This window comes from Pteropus vampyrus, unplaced genomic scaffold (genome assembly GCF_000151845.1).
Source record: "Pteropus vampyrus isolate Shadow unplaced genomic scaffold, Pvam_2.0 Scaffold28, whole genome shotgun sequence".
In the NCBI taxonomy this organism is placed as follows: Eukaryota; Metazoa; Chordata; class Mammalia; order Chiroptera; family Pteropodidae; genus Pteropus; species Pteropus vampyrus.
Window position 1 is genome coordinate 98,445 of NW_011888809.1, and position 18,421 is coordinate 116,865.

Sequence of the window (18,421 nt, forward strand, 5' to 3'; positions counted from 1 at the left end):
TCAGTTCTTTGAAGACACTGTGTTCCTTCACATTTCAAGGGCCTTTGGCCACTCTGCTCCCTCTGCCTGGAAGACTCCTTCCCAGGACTTAACATCCTTTGAGGATCTTAGCTTTGTGCCTGCTCAGAGAAGCCTTCTAAATGGAGTTCCACTTCTTTCTCCCCACCTCATAACGTCCTCATGATAATTCGTGAATATATGTTTATTTGTGTGTTGATTTGTTTAAGGTCTGCCTTCCCCGGCAGACAGGGAACTCCAAAGGGCAGGGACTTTGTCTTTTTGTTCATCATTGTTTTTGTAGTACCTAGAACCATGCCCGGTTTACAGTAAGTGAAGTAATGATTTGTTGAATGAGCTACAGCAGAGGGAGCCCTCTGCTGGTCCAATGCAGGCCCAGAGGTTGGGCCTAAGCATGAATTCCCTAAGACATTGGACAAGACTACAGAGCCCATCTTCCCTTATGTGGTCCTAGACAAGAGACATATGGTGTAAACAGGAAGAGGGCAGTGGGAGAGATGGTAATGGTGATTCTGAACTCCTCGTTTCTTGTTTATCTTAGCCTTCCTCCAGTTCCTGACACAGTTCCTGCAGTATTGTAGATGCTCAATAAATGTTGGTTGATTGAATGAACCAGCAAACCTTTATATGCCTTTTCAGAAGGACTTTTACTTAATTATCTCCTTTGATCCTCACAACAACCTGAGAGGTGGTATGATCACATCCCTGCTTTATAGAAGTGAACCCTGAGAAAAAGGGCAAATTAGGTACCGAGAAGAATTAGTAAACATCTTTCACATCTTGCCAAAAGCTCCAGAATATTATTACTTCTTATCATTGCCCTCTGACATTCTAATTAATTCTAATTATAGTTCATGGCTCTTGAAATAGCCATTATCTTTAAGTTTCTGAGCCTCTGCTCTGACTGAAATGACACCATAGCCAGTGCTGCAGAGATGCAAATAGAGCAGGCAAAAGGACTGGCATCCTTTGGCCAGAGGCGAGTCTCCACTTTGCCTTCACCTAGAAACAGACCCCCTGCGATTCAGTTTCCTATGTACAAGGTCTCTTCTAACACCCAGCACAGAACTAGGAAGAACACACAAGCCAGGAATCAGAAGCCCTAGATCTGAGTTCCCGCTCTGGCTCTAACAAGCTGTGCGATCTGGGACAAGTCACTTAATCTCTGAGTCTCATTCTCCTCTTCTGTAAAAACCTGTGTCATTTCCCAGGGTTGGTGTCAAGACTAAATTAGGTTTGGTTGTAAAAATAATAGAGAAAATAATAACTATGCTGGAGAATGATTACAGACTAAAACCTTTTCTGGAATCATTCGCCCTCCCGCCATACCTTGAGTCAGAGGGATCTTCTAGTTTACTGCCTCACAGAGCCATTTGGTCTCTCCTCAAGAAAACCAAGAAGCGTCCCTTATTTACCCACAAATAACTAAAGTTTTAGTCATATAGCTGGAGTACACACATACAGACAGCAGACATTAGCATATTTATACCCAAAATATCACGCTTTCAAACATATGCAGTAGGAGAGAGAGATCACAATTTGTCATACCCAACCACCAGGTTCTAGAATTGTGCAGTTTTCGAGTTGGAAGGGACCTCAGGGACTTAAATTTAATCCATTATTTTCATTTTATAATTGAGGGAAGTGCAGCCCAGAGAGAATGATTGACCTGCTCAAGGTCAACCAGTGAAGTCTAGACCTAAGTCTTCTGACTCCAAGTTCGGTGTCTATACCATGACTGCTTCTCATTCACACCAGCTGTCTTTAAAATCTAGGTTAGAGACAGACCAAAGCTGTAGTTGACATTCATCTCCTTTTATGGGTGATGTTAGGTAATGTCTCTCTTTATCTCTCCCCCTAGTTGAAGGCATATGTACTACATGTGACCAAAAAACACCGTTGGCCTAGTTAATTTGCCTGTCTTCCCCAGGGCAGACATCTTGGGACAAGAGGTAAAGGGCTATCGGCTAAAAAGTTTGCTTTATACCCCTGTCCTCTCTGATCTGCAACCCCAGACTCTGCAGACATAAAGATAAGCTAACAGGGCATACCTACCTCACCTGTGAAATGGAGATAATAGTGTTGTAAAAAGGATTAAATATTTCATTTGAACAGCGCTTGACACATGGTATATGCTCTATTATTTGTCATCATCATCATATCACCATCATCATCATCATCATCATCATCATCATCCTGTCTATCCTGTCCCTTCCCAATATTGTAAAGAGAGAAATTGCTTTTCATTTTGTCTCTGGGAGAAAGGGAAAAATCAGGATTTTCCCTAAAGGAAAATTTGCAAATTGTCCTTGGTATCCTTACATCCTCTTTCTGCATCCTTCTCTCAGCCTTTAGAGCCCCATTTTCTTGTTCCCCTACTCAGTACCCTCATGCTGCTCACTAGTATTCAAAATATCTCCAAAATAACCCCAAGCAGTCAGAACTCCAAAATTACCTTTCTCACTTCCTCTCTTTCAAAATTTCTAATAAAAATTATTATCTCCATAAAATGATCTCATCCTTAAGGGTTAGGTGGAAAACAATTCAATTAAAACACTAATTCAGCTTATAATAAGAAAGACTATAATACCTCACTCACTTAATTCTTAATAACACAAAAGGAATAACTGGTAGAATTTCAGGCATTGTGACTAAATGAAGTGAAAAATATCAGGCTTCATTTTGGGGAGAGATTTTGGACCTTAGATAATGAGTCCATAATCCAGTGATGTTTGGGTTTTGGGCATCATTATCTTGCAAATAGTCATAGTAAACCCAGAGGAACAACCAGTTTAGGGGCATGAGTTCAGATCTTCTTTCTGTTCAACTCCACTAGTTTCAAGTCTTTTCATTTCTGCACATCTGCAATACTCTGGTCTCCTCCTCCACCCCTGGTAAGTTTTCTGTCTCCCTTGCTGGCTCCTCTTCCTTTGTTCACCTCCTGACTATGGATATTCTACAGGGTTTGGTCTTTAACCTCCTGCTGTGCTCTCTCCTCTCTTGTTCAGAGATCTAATCTATACCCATGGCTTCAGCTGTCACAACTATGCTTTAGAATCAGTTAAGTATCACCCACATGCCAGTCTCCCTTTGCCTCAAAACCACACTCTAAGATCTGAACTCATGATCTTGCCCCCAAACTGGTTGTTCCTCTTCGTTTCCCTATGTTAAAGTTATGACTATTTCCAAGGTAATGATGCTCGAAACCCAAACATCCCTGGACTGTGTACTCATAATTTTCCCCAAACTCAGGCCAAAAAGTCTTATTAATTTTTATAAATAACTATTTCATTTGTCCCTTCTTTCAGCTCCCACAGCCTTGAAGCATCCCAGTTAAGGATTTTCACATCACGCTGTTGTCCTAGCCTCCTAACTGCTCTCCCTACTGTCAGTTTCATCCTGGATACACTACCAGATCAATATTCGTAAAGCGGTGCTTTGGTCATTATCATAGCCTACAAGATGCTCTAAAAACGACCTTTTAAATCTAGCAATGAACTCTACAACTTGATTCCAACTTACCCCTCCGAATTTACTGTCTACTATTGCCCTAAAATGAACCTTCCATAACAATCAGACTGGTCTTTTTCCCCCACTAAATATTCCTGTTCTTTCTCACCTCTATATCATTGCTCTCACACCATTTCCTCTCATAAATTGTCCTTTTCATTAATCAATTCACTTACTCAACAAATATCTGTTAAACACTGCCCTATGCCTAGTACCCTGGATACAATGATAATTGGTCAAACTCTTTTTGTCCTCAGAGATTATAATCTAGTGTAGAAGAAAGACAATATCTTCAACAAATATTTATTGGGTGCTCTTATGTACCAGACACTGTTCTAGGTGTTAGTGATACATACAGCAGCATACAAAACAGACAAAACTTTCGGCCATCATGGCACTTACATTCTGGTGAAAGGAGATAGACAGAAATACTATAAGTAAAATGTATAGTATATTAGGTGATAATAATGCCTATAGAGAAACACAAAGCAAGAGGCGGAAATAGAGAATTTTTGAGAGGATGTTGCAGTTGTTAAAAAGATAAGCTGAGAGAGTCTGAGAAGGTGATATTTGATCCAAGACCTGAAGCAGGTCTCAGGTGAGTTGTGAAGACAGCTGGCAGAGTGTATGACAGGTAGAGATAAGTAAATGCAAAGGCCCTGGGGTAGGAACTTGCCTGGTGTGTTGTAGGACTTGCACAAAGGCCAGAGTGGCTGGGGAGTGAAGTGGGAGTAGCATGAAATGAGATCAGAGTGGGCTAGATTGTGTAGGGCTTTGTAGGCCAGTGGAAGGCCTGTGGCTGACCGTGAGTGGCGTAGAGAGTGATGAAATCTGGCCTACATTGCCAGGCCACTGGATTGAGAATAGACTATAGGGCAATAAAGATAGAAAAAGGAAGACAACCTAGGAGGCTACTGCAGTAATCAAGAAGACAGATGATGGTAGTTTGGACAAGGGTGGGAGCAAGATTTGCTGACTGATTGGATATGGGGTAAAAATAGAGGAGTCAAAGATGACTGTAAGGTTTTTGCCTGAGCAGATGCAAGGATGCAGTTAACATGTTCTGACATGAGGAGACTGCTGAAAGAGCAGGTTTGGGACGGGGGCGACAATCAGGAGCTCAGCTTTAGACTAATGAACCTTGAGATGCCATTAGGCATTAAAGAGGAAAGGTCAAGCTGGCATTTGGGTATTTGAGTTTGGAATTCAAGTGAGAGATCTGGGAATCAACATATGGATGCCTTTTTTAAGTTTCTTTTTAATAGAAAATTTCAAACACATACAAAAATAGAATAGTACAATAATCCTCCATGTACTCACCACTTAGCTTCAACAACCAGTGCTTTCTGCTGTTTCTAGATAGTATTTAAAGCCTTCAGACTGGATGATATCTCCATGGAGTGAGTGTGGAAAGGTAAGAGAAGAGGGTGACCAAGTCCAGGACTACCCCAGCATTGAAAGTTGAGAAGATGAGGAACCAGCAAAGGAGACTGAAAATAGGCAGGCAATGAAGTAGGAGGAAAATCAGATATTGGTATCCTGGAAATCAAGTGAAGAAACAATTACTAAATAACAATTTAATTACAGTATGATAAGTACTAAGGAAGGAAAAGAAGTGTGCAGTAAGAATGCATACATGAGAACTAACCTAGTTTGAGAGTCAGGAAATGCCTCCCTGAGATGACATTTAGGCTGCAGCCCTCCCTCATCTTCTCTCATCTCCCGCTAAAATCCTACTTCCTCCATCCTGCTTCCACTCTGACAATAGGCTCCTCCTTTCTAGGATGGCTTTATGGTAGACTGTGTCAGCCTCTAGGGGGAGCCCAGGACACAGTGATGAGAAAGTCAATTCCTGCCTTCAGGGAGCTTGTACTCTAGGAAGGAAACAGACAAGCAAATGACTTCCTTACAGTGTGGCGAGTGCTACCATCACATAAGCACAGTGGGTCTTCAGAGCACCAGGAAGGGGCACATAGCTCATCTGGAGGGAGTCAGGAAAGGCTTCCTGGAGGTAAACTGAGCAGAGAGTGGACCTCACACCCTTCAGCCTGGCTTGGACCTTGCCCACATGCTTGGATTTCAAATCATGTCTGAGATCTATAGCCCAGACTAAATCCAGACCTCAGAGCTGGGCTTTGCTCTCCTCTCCCAGAACGAACTGGTCCAGCCTGGGTTCCCCTGAAGTCCCCTTCTGACCTGCTCTGCTACCTTCTTCTCTGGAAGCTGGCACTAATCTGTCTTCCTGGGAATATCTAGGGTTTCCTGCCTCCATCAAGCCTTTAGGACTAAGAGTGGCCTAAGGACTTACTTTAGGGAAGATTGATACCTGAGGCAGGACAGAACAGGCAGTAATAGCATGTGGGTAAGTCAGTAACACCTGCAGAATAGAAATCTCGTGCAATCAGGTTAAAGCCCGGAGGGGACGGACATACGGCTATCTTGATCACCAGGCATCCCCAACTGTGCTAACAAGGTGCGTGGCAGGAAATAAGTGTTCAGTAAATGTTGAATGAATAGTTCTTACAAGACTACTGTTCTATACAGGGCATCAACCCTAAGCTGTCCTAACTGCTGCATAATTTTCCTAGCTCCTCGTCAGGTGCAGAATTGTCTTCCTCAGACCCGGCATTCAAGAGGACCCTTTGCAAAGATTTTCACACAGCCACTTAGTGGCTCTTTGAGAAACAGGTGCAAGCAGTCTGTTTCGCTGCCAGGCCTTTCTTGCATAAATTTCCAAGCAAAGGCAACTGTTGGTATTCTCCCCGCGGGTGTTCCCAGCATCCGGAGGTAGCGCGTTCCAAGGCCTGACACCCAGGAAGCTGCGGCGGAGGGCAGCCCTGTAATCCAACTGTTCCGACGCTCCTTTCCCTTCCCGGCTTGCTCGCTCCCTGCTGGGTGGCGGAGCGGGTATGTGCTAGCGTCTGCGCCTCCTCTCGGGTACCTGGGGCTGTTGTCTGTGCGCCGTGGGCTGCCCAGGAAGGGAAATCCCGGAGGAAGCCATTGTTACTATCACGTCCCCTGTTGTCGTCATCAGCTGAGGCGTGCCTAAGAAGCCCCTTCCCCGCATAGGGCCTTGCGATTTCTTCCTAATCTTGAACTCTCCTGCCCAAGCCACTTCGGGCGAGCCTACCACATCTGAACCCTGGAGTGCACGGTGGCCCCTCCTGGTCCCAGCTCCAAGGCTCTTAGAATCCGGGAAGCCCCAGGCCGGTGCCGAGCTTCGAAAACCGACGGCGCCAGGAAGGACGTGCCCGGGTCCCTGGCATAGGCGGGCGGGGAGAGGAGTTCCACGCCAGCTATGACACGGGCCTACAAGGTGACCTTGGCTGGTGGTTTCCCCTCTCGCCGCCCCAGTGTGCCCCCTATAACCCAAGGAAAGAGCTGATGCCCAACGCCTCTAGGGGACGTTGGAGGGAGAAAACCACATCCCCTCGCCCCAGTGTGCCCTCTCCCCGCGTAGGCTTTAGGCTAGGCCTTGGGCAGGGAGTGGGGGGAGGGCCCGGGGCGCGGCGTGGGTGAAGGCGCGGTGCAGAGGGCCCGCGCATACCCTTTCATTCTTCGGTGCCTCACAGCTCCCCGGCTCAGTACGATCCCGTCGCACACGCCGCCCGCAAACCTTGGCACAAGCCGCACTCTTCCCCCGCCAGAACAGCCAGCCCGCGGCCCAGCTAGTTTGCCTAATCCGCTCAAGCCTCACCTCCTCCGCGAAGCTCTCCCGGGTTAACCCCATCACTTCCAATCACTTCATCTGACACGTGCTCCAGTTTTTCGTTTTTTTGGAAATGCGCACGCGGTCTCATTGTATGGAATAATAATGTCCCTAATTCAAGATGCCCATGTGTTGTGAGGGGTGAGGTTGATGAGTTCCTTGACTGGGCTCCCAACCCCTCGCACTCTCCACGGTTCTCCATCCATGCTCTTGCTTCTCCTCTTCCCGACCCTCCGCTTCACAGAGTATCACAGCTTGGAGTGCACAATCCAGTCACCATCCCCTTTTCATTCTACGGTGGCGGTAGGTGTGAGGGGCAAGAGGGCATTGAGTATATGAAGCTTCAACGCCCGGCTCGGCCACCGACTTTGCTGCAAGTCATTCCTTTCCCTGGGCTTCGGTTAAAACGAGGCAAAATGAGGTAATGACCGGGGAAGGTGCTACGGGTTAGAGGTAAGGAATCACCTGCTGGCAAGCTGACCGCAGCCTCTCTCCAGGAACAGTGGCTTGTGACCCCAGAGAGGTGGCGTCGCTCCTCCCTCCTCCAGCTGCCTCAGAAATCCGAGTGAGAAGATTGGCACTCTGCAGTCACCAGTGTAGCGCCCTGAACCCGGGAGGGAAAGAGGATGGGATTCCAGTCCTCTGCCTTTTATTCACTGGCTGTTCGACCCTGGACACTTCTTTCTCTGGGACTCAGTTTACTCATCCAAAAAATAGGGATAATAATGGATTGAAGGAGAGCAAGAAGCTTTTTGTCATACAATATCTCTGTATAAATATAAATGATAATGAACGGTACAGTGCTTGGCAGCAGATTTTGCTCACGAATTCTGACCCCACATCCTCTACAGAGTGGTTTCTGGCCAGAGTCCCTGGAGTTCTCCCAGATGTACCACACTGCTCACCCCACATTCTTTCTGGTTCTCAAGATAGGTAATGGATCCACACCTGTTTCCGACTGTGTGGGGGGCTGGGGCCACAAAGTGATGGAGTGGCGGAAGTGGGGGACGCCCCCGCGCGGGCATGCTAGGGACAATGCTTCTTGGGTGAAGGGTGGTCAGGGAGGTTCCTAGGCTCGAGGAACTTGGCTTGGAACCGGTGGGCGGGGCTTGGGCGGGGCGGGGCTAGTCCACTGAGGGGGCGGGGTTACGGAGATTAGGCGTTCCCTAGAACCCGGCGGGGGCGCAGACGGCTCCCGCCGCCCCTACCTAGCTTTGGCGCGGGGCAATGGGGCTTTAGCTATGGGGATAGGGCTGCGGGGGCGGGGCTTAGGCGTGGGGGAGAAGCCGAAAAGCCTGGAGGCGGGGCTTGGGGAGCTCGCCCCACGCGGGGCGGGGCTCCAGCCGCCGCGGGATCTGCAGTTCGGACTCGCCACAGCCGCCGCAGTTACCTCCACTCTAGTGGCCCCGCGGCCCTGCGGGGAGTCCGGGGGTCAGCTGCCCGTTCAGACCTGGCACGGGGCCGGCCCCGCCTCTCTCTCCCTCTGTGGGGCCTAGACGGCCGGGGCCACGGGGACATGGAGCCCTCTCCCGCCGCGGGGGGCTCGGAGACTACTCGCCTGGTGAGCCCCCGGGACCGCGGCGGCGCTGGTGGCGGCCTGCGTTTGAAGAGGTAGGACCGGCCTGGGTCAGTCCTCGGCCGGGGGGCGCCACCCTCCTGCCATCCGTCCATTTCGTTGTCTCCCTCGGCGCGGCCCCGGCCGGCGGCCCCAGCGCACCGCGATTCCCTCGGCTTCGCGGCGCGGGGCTCTGTCCCCTGCGGCCGCATGGAGACCCCAGCCAGCCAGCCAGCCCCGACCCCTGCGGCTCAACAGCCCGCTACGCCTCCCGCAGCCACCCTCTTTCTCCCGGTTCCGCAAAACGGCTCCCCGGCCTGCCCCCCAAGCCTCCGGACCCCTCCGCCGCCCCCCGCCGCGTCTGTCTTCTCTACGAGAAACTGCCCTCCGTCGGACCGGAGTCCGCGCCAGGTTCCCCGATGTCCGCATTGCTCTGGGGCCCTGGCGGTGGGAGCACCTCCCGCCCGGGCTTTCGGAGCCCCATCTGCAGGCCCCCGGCCCCTCCCTCCGCGCGCCCGGGCTCGGGGCGCCCCATCCAGCCGTGGCCAGCTATGGGCATCCGGGCCGAGGATGGGCCCGGGTTCCGCAGCGGGTCTTCCGGGCTCCTGGGGCGGGCGGGCACCGGGAAGCGAGGGGGCGGCAAGGAAGGAGCAGGTGCGATCTGGGCGGCAGGGGGTATTCCCGGCTCCGCACAGACGGGGCCGGGGGCGGCGAGGTGTGAAATGAGGCTCGTGGAGCGGCCGGGACAGCGGGCCGGGGGCGGCGGGAGAACCGCCTCCGCGTCCCGCCGGCCTCCCGCGCCCATTGCCCGCCGGCTCTGTCCGCCTTGTCTCCCCGAGCGGCCGCGCCAGGCCCTCCCTAGCCACCTCCGCTGGCCATCTTGTCTGTTAGCTGACCGTCCATTTGTCTCTTTTCTCATCTTTCCCAATATTTGTTTCCTTTCCAGCCCCTCTCCCTTTGTCTCTGACGTGGTGTCTCTATGTGTTTCTGGCCTTTTCTCTGGGTGGGGGCTGTAAACCTGGGCGGGTGGGGGAGTGGATGCGCAGAGGGAGGGAAGACTTCGCGTCTGACTCCTTCCTGCAGGAGACTGCAGACGTGGGCAGCTGTGGGGGCTCCAGCCATGGCCCTGGCATCTCTTCACATATCCTGTTGACTCTGCTTCAGGCCATCTCCCCTTCCTACACCTCTCTACCCCACTCAATATTATTTGTTGTTCGTTGAGGATTTCAGAGGGCCAGGGAGAGAAAACTGTCTTACCTTCTCTCTAAACAACATGTAGTGCCACCCCCCACCCCATACACACACACCCACACACCAGCAAGGAGGTTCTTTAGTGCCCAATTCATGCAGAACAAAAAGAAGCAGCTTGTTGATGGGTAGCTATCTTGATGACTGGCTACATTGTGCGTTACAGGACCAGGAAAGGCATTTACCCATTGCCCCAAAGCCACCCAGCCTCCGTTTGCTCTTCAGACCCACGTCTTTGACTCCCAGCTCATCTTCATTCTCATATGACCATTAGTCACCAAATCCTGCAGTATTGCCTGAAAGAGGCTCTTCCTTACCTACCTGTCCCTCCTCTAACATTTCACTCAGGCCTAGTCTCTTCCAGACTCCTCCATCTCTTCTCCTCTCTTCCCAGACAAGTACAATAGCAGGGTCATCTCAGGGCTCAAGAAAGATTTGTTAAATCAGTCAGTGTATCTCCTTTATGTTCATTGGAGTTCATCACTTTCTTCCTCAGCCCTTCCTCTGGCTCCTCATATGAACTCCAAGCTGCGTATCTTGTCATTCATTCCATGTGTCTGTCTAGATTCCCCTTCTCCACCTAGATCTTATCTTATACATCTCCCCGTGTGAAGCTTTCCTCACCCCAAATTAGAGTTGGTTACTGCCTCCCCTGTGCTCCAAAATCCTTTGTTCATAATAACCCTGCTGGCCCCAACCTCTCCTTGCATAGTAAGTCATTTGTGACACATCTGTCTCTCCCACTGGACAGGGCTTCAGCATGTGTATACTTGGCACACTTCATTGAAGAATGAGGATGGGTTTCAAAGCCACCCTCATCTCCTCATCTTCTCTGGAAACACACCTAGAATCATACACAGCCAGATTCTAGGTCTTGGAAGGAATTAATCTAACTACTAGCACTTGAATTTTCCCGAGGAGCACCAAATGTCCCCCCAACCTCCTGCACACCTTAATTCACCCACTTGTCAGAGCTTTCCTCAGCCAGAAGGCCCTAGACACCCTTTCCTGCTTTACTGCTGTGATCACATTTCTATCCGGAGCATTCATTCTCACTCATGGGTATTCTTGTCACACATCTGTGAGTATTTCCAAGACTGTATTTTTTCTACTTAGGTCCTTTATTTTGTGGAAGGTCCTGTCCTTTGTGGGATTCAGGTTGGATAGTAGTAGAGTGAGAACTGGGCCAGAGCAGACCTAAAGCTCAGTCAGCCTGAGCTCAGCCTCTGGTATCTGCAGGTGATGCCCTCAGCCCCATTCATCAAGGGCATCCTATGGCACTGTACAGTTAAGGTGGCCTCTGCTGGTTACTTATGGTCAGTCTGAGGTCCAGCTAACATGTGGCAGATTCCAAAGTCAGTGTTCCTACTGCTACCATTGCCAGCCACAGCAGTCTACACGCCGTCCTTCCCATGACAACCCAGCTCTGGAATCTGGCCATTAGTTCTCTGTGTCAGGAACCTCAGACTTTTTGGGTCCCAAAGTTCCACTCCTCCTTTAAAGGGCCATACTTCAGCTGTGTCCAGAGAGAGCAGGTGATGGATCTGGGAGTGGAGGCACGGGAGGTGGGTCTGGGAGGGAGGCATTGAGGCCAGGATCATGTGCTGAGTCCCACCCCACACTTACACGCCACCTGCCCTTTGTATTGCCTTTGTCTGGCATGCTCATCTCATCTTTATCAAAATCCTCCTCATCCTTCAAGGCCCTTCTCATGGTGCCTCTTTTCGTGTTTCCCCGATTTCCTCATTAAGTTAATGTATCTCTCTAGCTGAGCCCCAATAGCACTTTAACTGCTCTAATCGCAATGGCTACCTTCTGCTACATACCATAATATTTAGCTAACATTTGTCCACCAAAAGCTCCCAGAGATCAGAAAGGATTTTGTTCAATGATAGTGTTCATTTTGTATTCCTTATGGTACCTATCATAATGAATTGATTTGTTTGGAATCTAGTCTCATCTCTACCACTAACTAGCTGTGTGGCCTCCATAAGTCCTTTCCCTCTCTGAGCCTCATGTTTCTAATTCCTTTACGTGTCAGACTACACTGTCTCTAATGTGCTTTCCAGGTGGGAAGTGTGTGTGAGAGGAAAAGGGAGCCTGGGATCTGAGCTGTTTATTTAGATCCCACCTCTCATATGGCCCTTTGTCCATATGAGATTTGACTAGGCCTTGGGAAGGAGCTAGTTGGGCCACAGTCTGTGGGACCCAGGGCCTGGGAGTGAGGAACAGGTCAGCCCACAGGCCAGGCCACATGAACCATGTTGCCTGCCTCAGTCTCTTCACAGAACCCTCAGAACCCGTCCCTGAGGAGCCCAAACCTGTGGAGATGCCATTCCACCACTGCCACAGGGACCCCCTGCCACAGCCGGGTCTCACCCCTGAGAGGCTGCAGGCGCAGAGGCAGCTGTGTGCTGCCTGTGCTGTATGCTGTGTCTTCATGGCCGGGGAGGTGGTGGGTAAGTCAAAGAGCAGCTCCTCCAACTCCATCCTCCCGAAGCCACTCTCCACCCAGAGTCCCGGGGACGTTCCTGGGTGGAGATACAGAGAAGATGGGGATGGCTGAAGCGGGGGGTTGGATGCTCGGGACTCCGGAAATGAGAGAGGCTGAGAGACAGGACCAAGGAGAATTCATGGCAAAGGCCAGGGCCACAGGGCCAGGGCCGGCTTCTTGGTGTTAACTGGTCTTTTAAAAGCTGTATTTTCTTGCGATTAAAATATGTCATTGTAGAAAAACTAGAAAATGTGAATGGTGAAATAAAAACTATCTGTAATCCCGTCATCAGAGAAAAATGACAGTTCACGTTTTGGTGTATGTCCCCCCACTCTCTTTTCCATGCCTATACGCACACCCTGTGGGACCAGACAGTACATTTTTTCCCTTGCAGGTGGATATTTAGCACACAGCCTGGCCATTATGACCGATGCAGCCCACCTGCTGGCCGATGTGGGCAGCATGATGGCCAGCCTCTTCTCCCTTTGGCTCTCGACTCGTCCAGCCACCCGCACCATGACCTTTGGCTGGCACCGCTCAGGTAAGGTCCCTGTATGACCTGGTGACCCTCCAGGCTTGCCTGAGGGCACCTCTTAGGGTTCCAGGCAAATCTCTGATAGCTTGTCTCCCCCTGCAGAGACTCTGGGGGCTTTGGCCTCTGTGGTCTCCCTCTGGATGGTCACTGGCATCCTCCTGTACCTGGCCTTCATCCGCCTGCTGCACAGCGACTACCACATCGAGGGGGGCGCCATGCTGCTGACCGCCAGCATCGCAGTCTGTGCCAATCTGCTGTATGTTCCATCCAGTATGGAGCAGGCACCACATGGGGCTCAGGGCAAGGGGTCCTCCTCCAGGCTGAGAGAGCCGGCCCTCCCCTCCTCTGCTAGACACAGCAATTCACACACAGTTCTCAGCAATCTGCCCAGGGAATGCCAGAGAAGGGACTGGGATAGAGACCTAAAACTTAGAGTCAACAGACAATGTTAAAGGCCTACTGATACCAGCCACTCTAGCTGGGGCCTTTCATCAGGATTTTCTCATTTAAAACTCACAGCCGCCCCATGAAGTAGGTCGTATCATCCCTAGTATACAGTTAATGCAATAGATCCTGGGAAGTGACCAGGTAGGTGACTTGCCTAGGCCACGTAATTATTTAGTGGCAGGGCCAGCATCTGAATCCACATCTCTGGCACCAAGTGCTGTATTCTTGCCTTGAGGCTGCATTATTTTTCTCTCCTGGACAATGTTGTCTTCTTCCTGGGGCTGGAAAAATAGGGAGACAATAGGTGGAGAAAGAGCTCCTGGGGAGGAGAGAGGAGGTGTGGAAATAGGGCAGAGGAGGCTGGGAGCAGCTGCCGGGCTGAGCGGCTCTGCTTCCCCCTCAGAATGGCCTTTGTGCTGCACCAGGCTGGGCCCTCCCACAGCCATGGGTCTAGGGGGGCTGAGTATGCACCGCTGGAGGAGGGGCCTGAGGAGCCCCTGCCCCTGGGGAACACCAGCGTCCGGGCGGCCTTTGTGCATGTGCTGGGGGATCTCCTGCAGAGCCTTGGGGTGCTGGCTGCCTCCATCCTCATCTACTTCAAGGTACTGTCCATCGGGCCTGCCCCAGCCTTCCTCCCGCAACCCGGCACACCATCCCTTCCTTCCTACAGCCTCCCTCCCCAACTCCAGTTCCCCAGGACTCTGGGCCCAGAATCATGGTCCTTTTCCCCTCGGCAGGGTTCTTGGGGGCCTCGTAGGTCCTGTTTGTCCAGGCCACCCTAGATCTTCCTCTCTGGTTCCTGGGCTTAGGGGTGTCTCTCTCTCCAGCCTCAGTACAAAGCAGCTGACCCCATCAGCACCTTCCTCTTCTCTATCTGTGCTCTTGGGTCCACGGCTCCCACCCTTCGAGATGTTCTTCGCGTACTCATGGAAGGTGAATCAAACGCCACTGCTCCCCACCCCTCGGGCCCCTCTGACCTCACTCCAACACAGGGAGCCTCTCTTTTCTCTGAAGAGAGTGTGAGGAGGAAGGCTAGGGCCATGGGGTCTATGGGCAAAAGGAGGAATCAGGCACAGGGCGAATGGTGGGGATCAATTGGGCGAGTAGGTGCAGGATGGGGAGGTGGAGTCTGGTGGGGTCTGCCCCTGGGCATGAGCGGCCTCAGAAATAAAGCTCAGTGGCTGCTGCTTGCAGGTACCCCCCGAAATGTGGGGTTTGAGCCGGTGAGGGATACACTGTTGTCAGTGCCGGGAGTCCGGGCAACTCATGAGCTGCACCTGTGGTCCCTTACGCTCACTTACCATATTGCCTCCGCCCATCTGGCCATCGGTGAGTCCACACTGGCCCCGGCCAGTTACTTCCTAGAAACATTTCTCCCTTCCCCTCCCCCTCCAAACACAGGAAGATAGCCTGAATTACCGGGGTTGTTAAAGTCTGTCTCTCTCCATCTCTCTTTGTTTCTCTCTCTCTCTCTCTCACACACACACACACACACACACACACACACACACACACACATGCATGTTGGAGATGGGGAGCCCTGGACGAGGTGTTCTAGGGGAGGTTTCGCCCTCCCTGAGGAAGTTCAGGGAACCAGTAACCCTTTATGAGATCACTAGTGCCTACAGGCCTAGGGATGGGGCACGGTTAGGTAAATTCCGGCACCTCCACTCAGTGAGGTATCATGTAACTATTAAAAATGATGATTATGAAGACTGTATGGCAACTAGGAAAAATGTTTATGGTATAATGCTGAGAAAAAAGCTGAATATAAAATTATATCTACATTATGATTCAGCCATTAAAAATATATATGGTGACTCACAAGCTGACAAAGGATTTTTGAGTATCTTCCAGATGCAAGAAGCAATCAGAGACATGCAATTTGGATGCCAAAAATATTATACTTTGTGGAATATTTGATGGTAACTCTAGAGAGACCATAGGACAGAATATTTAACATCTGGATTGTCCTGGAAAATCAGGTGGTGTGGCTGCTGAAATACAGCTGTATATTGATACTCAAAGAGCAGAAGAGAATAGAAAAATAAGAATGGTTTAGTGTATTAGCATGGTTGATTAGGGATGAGTCTCCAACCTTTTCTTTGACGTTTTATGCATTTCATACAACGCAGAAAGCAAATAAAGCTCCCCATTGAAGCCTGGCTTTAATGCTGTGCAAGTCCCTAGGTCCCCCTTCACCCATCCTTATCTCAGCCCCTGCCTGGTTCCCGACTCCCCACCCCTGCCTGGTTCCTGACTCCCCTGGGAACCTGCTGCCTCTTATCACTCTCCCACAGACTCCACGGCAGACCCTGAAGCTGTCCTGGCCGAAGCCACATCCCGGCTCCACTCCCGGTTTGGATTCTCCAGCTCTACCCTGCAGGTCGAGCAGTACCAGCCCGAGATGGCCCAGTGCCTGCGCTGCCGGGAACCCCCCCAAGCCTGAGCTGGCCCAGCCCTCACCCCACTGCCAGGCCCTGGCTCAGCCCTGGACTCTCAGCACCTGCCTCCCTGCTCACAGAGCAGGGATGAGCCAGGCCCTTCCCCCTTTCTCCTTCCTCTCGCCTTCTTCCCACCTGCCGACTCCCCAGCCCCCAGCCCCAGTAGCCAAGACCAAAGTGTGTGGGGGGGAAGTGGGTCGGGAGTTGAGATGAGCAGGAAATCAGTGCAGTGGGGGTGTGTGGAGGTTCCCTGGTCCCTGCTCTCCACGGCCTGGGATGCTGCAAGCGTCCCTTCCATGCAGTCCATTTGTCTGTGTGGCAGGCTGGCTGGCTTGGGGCATCTGCCTATCTTTGTGCTGTTAGTGTGCCTATGCCTGGGGGAGGTCAGCAGAGGCCCCTCCCCACGTGGCCCTTGCTCTGTCTATGCAGGAGCCCCAAAGCTCACACTTTGTCCGTGTGTTCTGGCCCTGTGGTTTTGTCTGTGTGTGTGTGTGTGTGCGTGCGCGTGCGTGTGTGTTTCTTGGTGCTGTGGCCTGTGTGTCTCTGTGCCTGTGTGGCTGTGCTATGGTCTCTATGAGTCTGCACTATCCATGTGTCTGTCTGGGGGTCTGTGTCCATCCCTCTGTTGGTGCTGTGCCCTCGGCTATCCCAGAGAGAGGGAGGACTTCGCCGCAGCTCCACCAATAAACTAACTTATGTCTAACTGCATCTTTCAGCCCCTGTGCTGGCTCTATAGGAGGGGGAAATAGAATCAGACATCTGGGCACCAACAGAATCCTGCAGTCCAAGTGACCTCCCACAGCCCTCCGACCCCTTCCCAGGCTCCCCTCTCACCAGATACCTATTCTGATGTAAGCTAAAACCCTCTCGACCCTTCACTACCTTCCCTTATTGTCCGTGTGCCTGAGCCTGGGTCCTTGGCTCAGGGAGAGTCCCCACCTGTCCTGCGCTTGATCGCAGGAGAAAGCAGTGGCCTCAGACCGGCTGAAGGGAAGCTGCATCTCTTTGGGGGAGAGTGGTTGGATCACAGTGCTGATGTGGGCTCGGTTCTCAAGCCCTCAAGCCGGCTGGTGCCAAGGGGAGGGGCCCTCTGCCCTGACTGCCCAGACCCCTGAGTGCAGGTTTGGGCTGCGGACACCAAGGACCTCATTACAGTTATTCCCTTTTGTCTTAAGTATCACATATTTTGACAGATTTTTATCTTACAAACCAGACTCATTGAGGGATTGTTGATTTTCTCTTTTTAAAAATCAAACTCTTTGTGCTTTGATTTTAGATCTAGTGCTTCGGATCAGCAGGCATTCACTGACCTTCCCTCCCTAGGATGATAAAATTCCAGCCTGAAGCAGAGGCACTGAGCATTTTTTATTAGCTCATGCAAATTTCTACAAGCCCCTCCCTCCATAATGGAAATATCTTTATTATAAAATCATCTCCTTTTTTTATTATAAAACCATATTATAAATATATGCTTGTTTTAAGGTTCCAACAAAGGAACAGTGTATAAAGTAGAAAGTGAATGTTTTCCCTATAATCTGCTTCCAGAGATAACTGCTATTCACAGTTTGGAGCCTCCTCGCCCATATTTTTATATATGTACAAACACTTCTATATAATAACATAAATGAGATCACTTTATCATGTAACCTGCTTTTACAACTCAACCACACATCCTGGCTGCATCTTTCCATGTCAATACACAGATTTCATTACTCGTTTTAAGGTGAGGCCTTTGGACTGGTTGAAAATAGGCCTCCACACTCTGATCTCTAGCTGGGGGCCCCCCTGGACCAGGCTGGGTGAGTCACTGCTGGCCTGATGGCCTGAGCTGGGCATGAGGTGACAGACTGGCCGTCCATCCTACTCGAAGGCACGGGAACTGCCCCAGCTGTTCTCCATGCTTTGCTAGTTCCTGTTACTTTCTCATTTTACGACTCATTGATTACAAGCCCCAAGTGAACGGGTGGGGGTGGGGATGAGGAATTGGAGGGTGAAGAAAATGAGAACTAAATGTTAGCCCTCTGAAGGGCCTTGAGCTGCAGGCCTGCCGGGTCCCTTTGCAGGGGAGGGAACAGACCGTTGAAGGCAGAAAGGGACCTCACAAAGCATGTGGTCCATGCCACCTGCAAGATGAAGAAAAGGAAACAGGCTCAGAGAAAAGGACTTCCCCAAGGTCACCCAGCAAGTGACAGGCAGGAGCAGAGCTGGCCACTTAGAAGCTCTTGCTCAGTTGCGTTTCTCAGCAAACCCTTTCTCTGCAACCTGCTGCTGCTGGCACACCGTGTCCTGAGGCTCTGGACTCTGACTCCTTGCCTCAGCCCTCTACCTACAATTACTCTGGTCACTGTTAACCTCTCTGCCTTCTAGCTTTCCTAATTCGAAAAACAGGGACAACATGACATTGTGGGTGTGAATGTGCCTGGCATATAGAGGGGCTCATGGGAAAGAATTAGCTTTTGAG

At 50.9% G+C, this 18,421-nt stretch overlaps 1 protein-coding gene across 1 annotated transcript; it reads left to right on the plus strand.

The window, feature by feature from the left end:
- Window positions 1-8,536: 8,536 nt before the first annotated feature.
- SLC30A3 (solute carrier family 30 member 3) lies at window positions 8,537-16,668 on the plus strand. Its single transcript, XM_011356484.2, has 8 exons — window positions 8,537-8,848; window positions 12,318-12,499; window positions 12,929-13,075; window positions 13,172-13,325; window positions 13,920-14,118; window positions 14,344-14,449; window positions 14,711-14,845; window positions 15,817-16,668. Exons 1-8 carry the CDS (start codon window positions 8,754-8,756, stop codon window positions 15,963-15,965), a joined length of 1,167 nt encoding a protein of 388 aa, XP_011354786.1. The 5' UTR covers window positions 8,537-8,753; the 3' UTR covers window positions 15,966-16,668.
- Window positions 16,669-18,421: the final 1,753 nt, after the last annotated feature.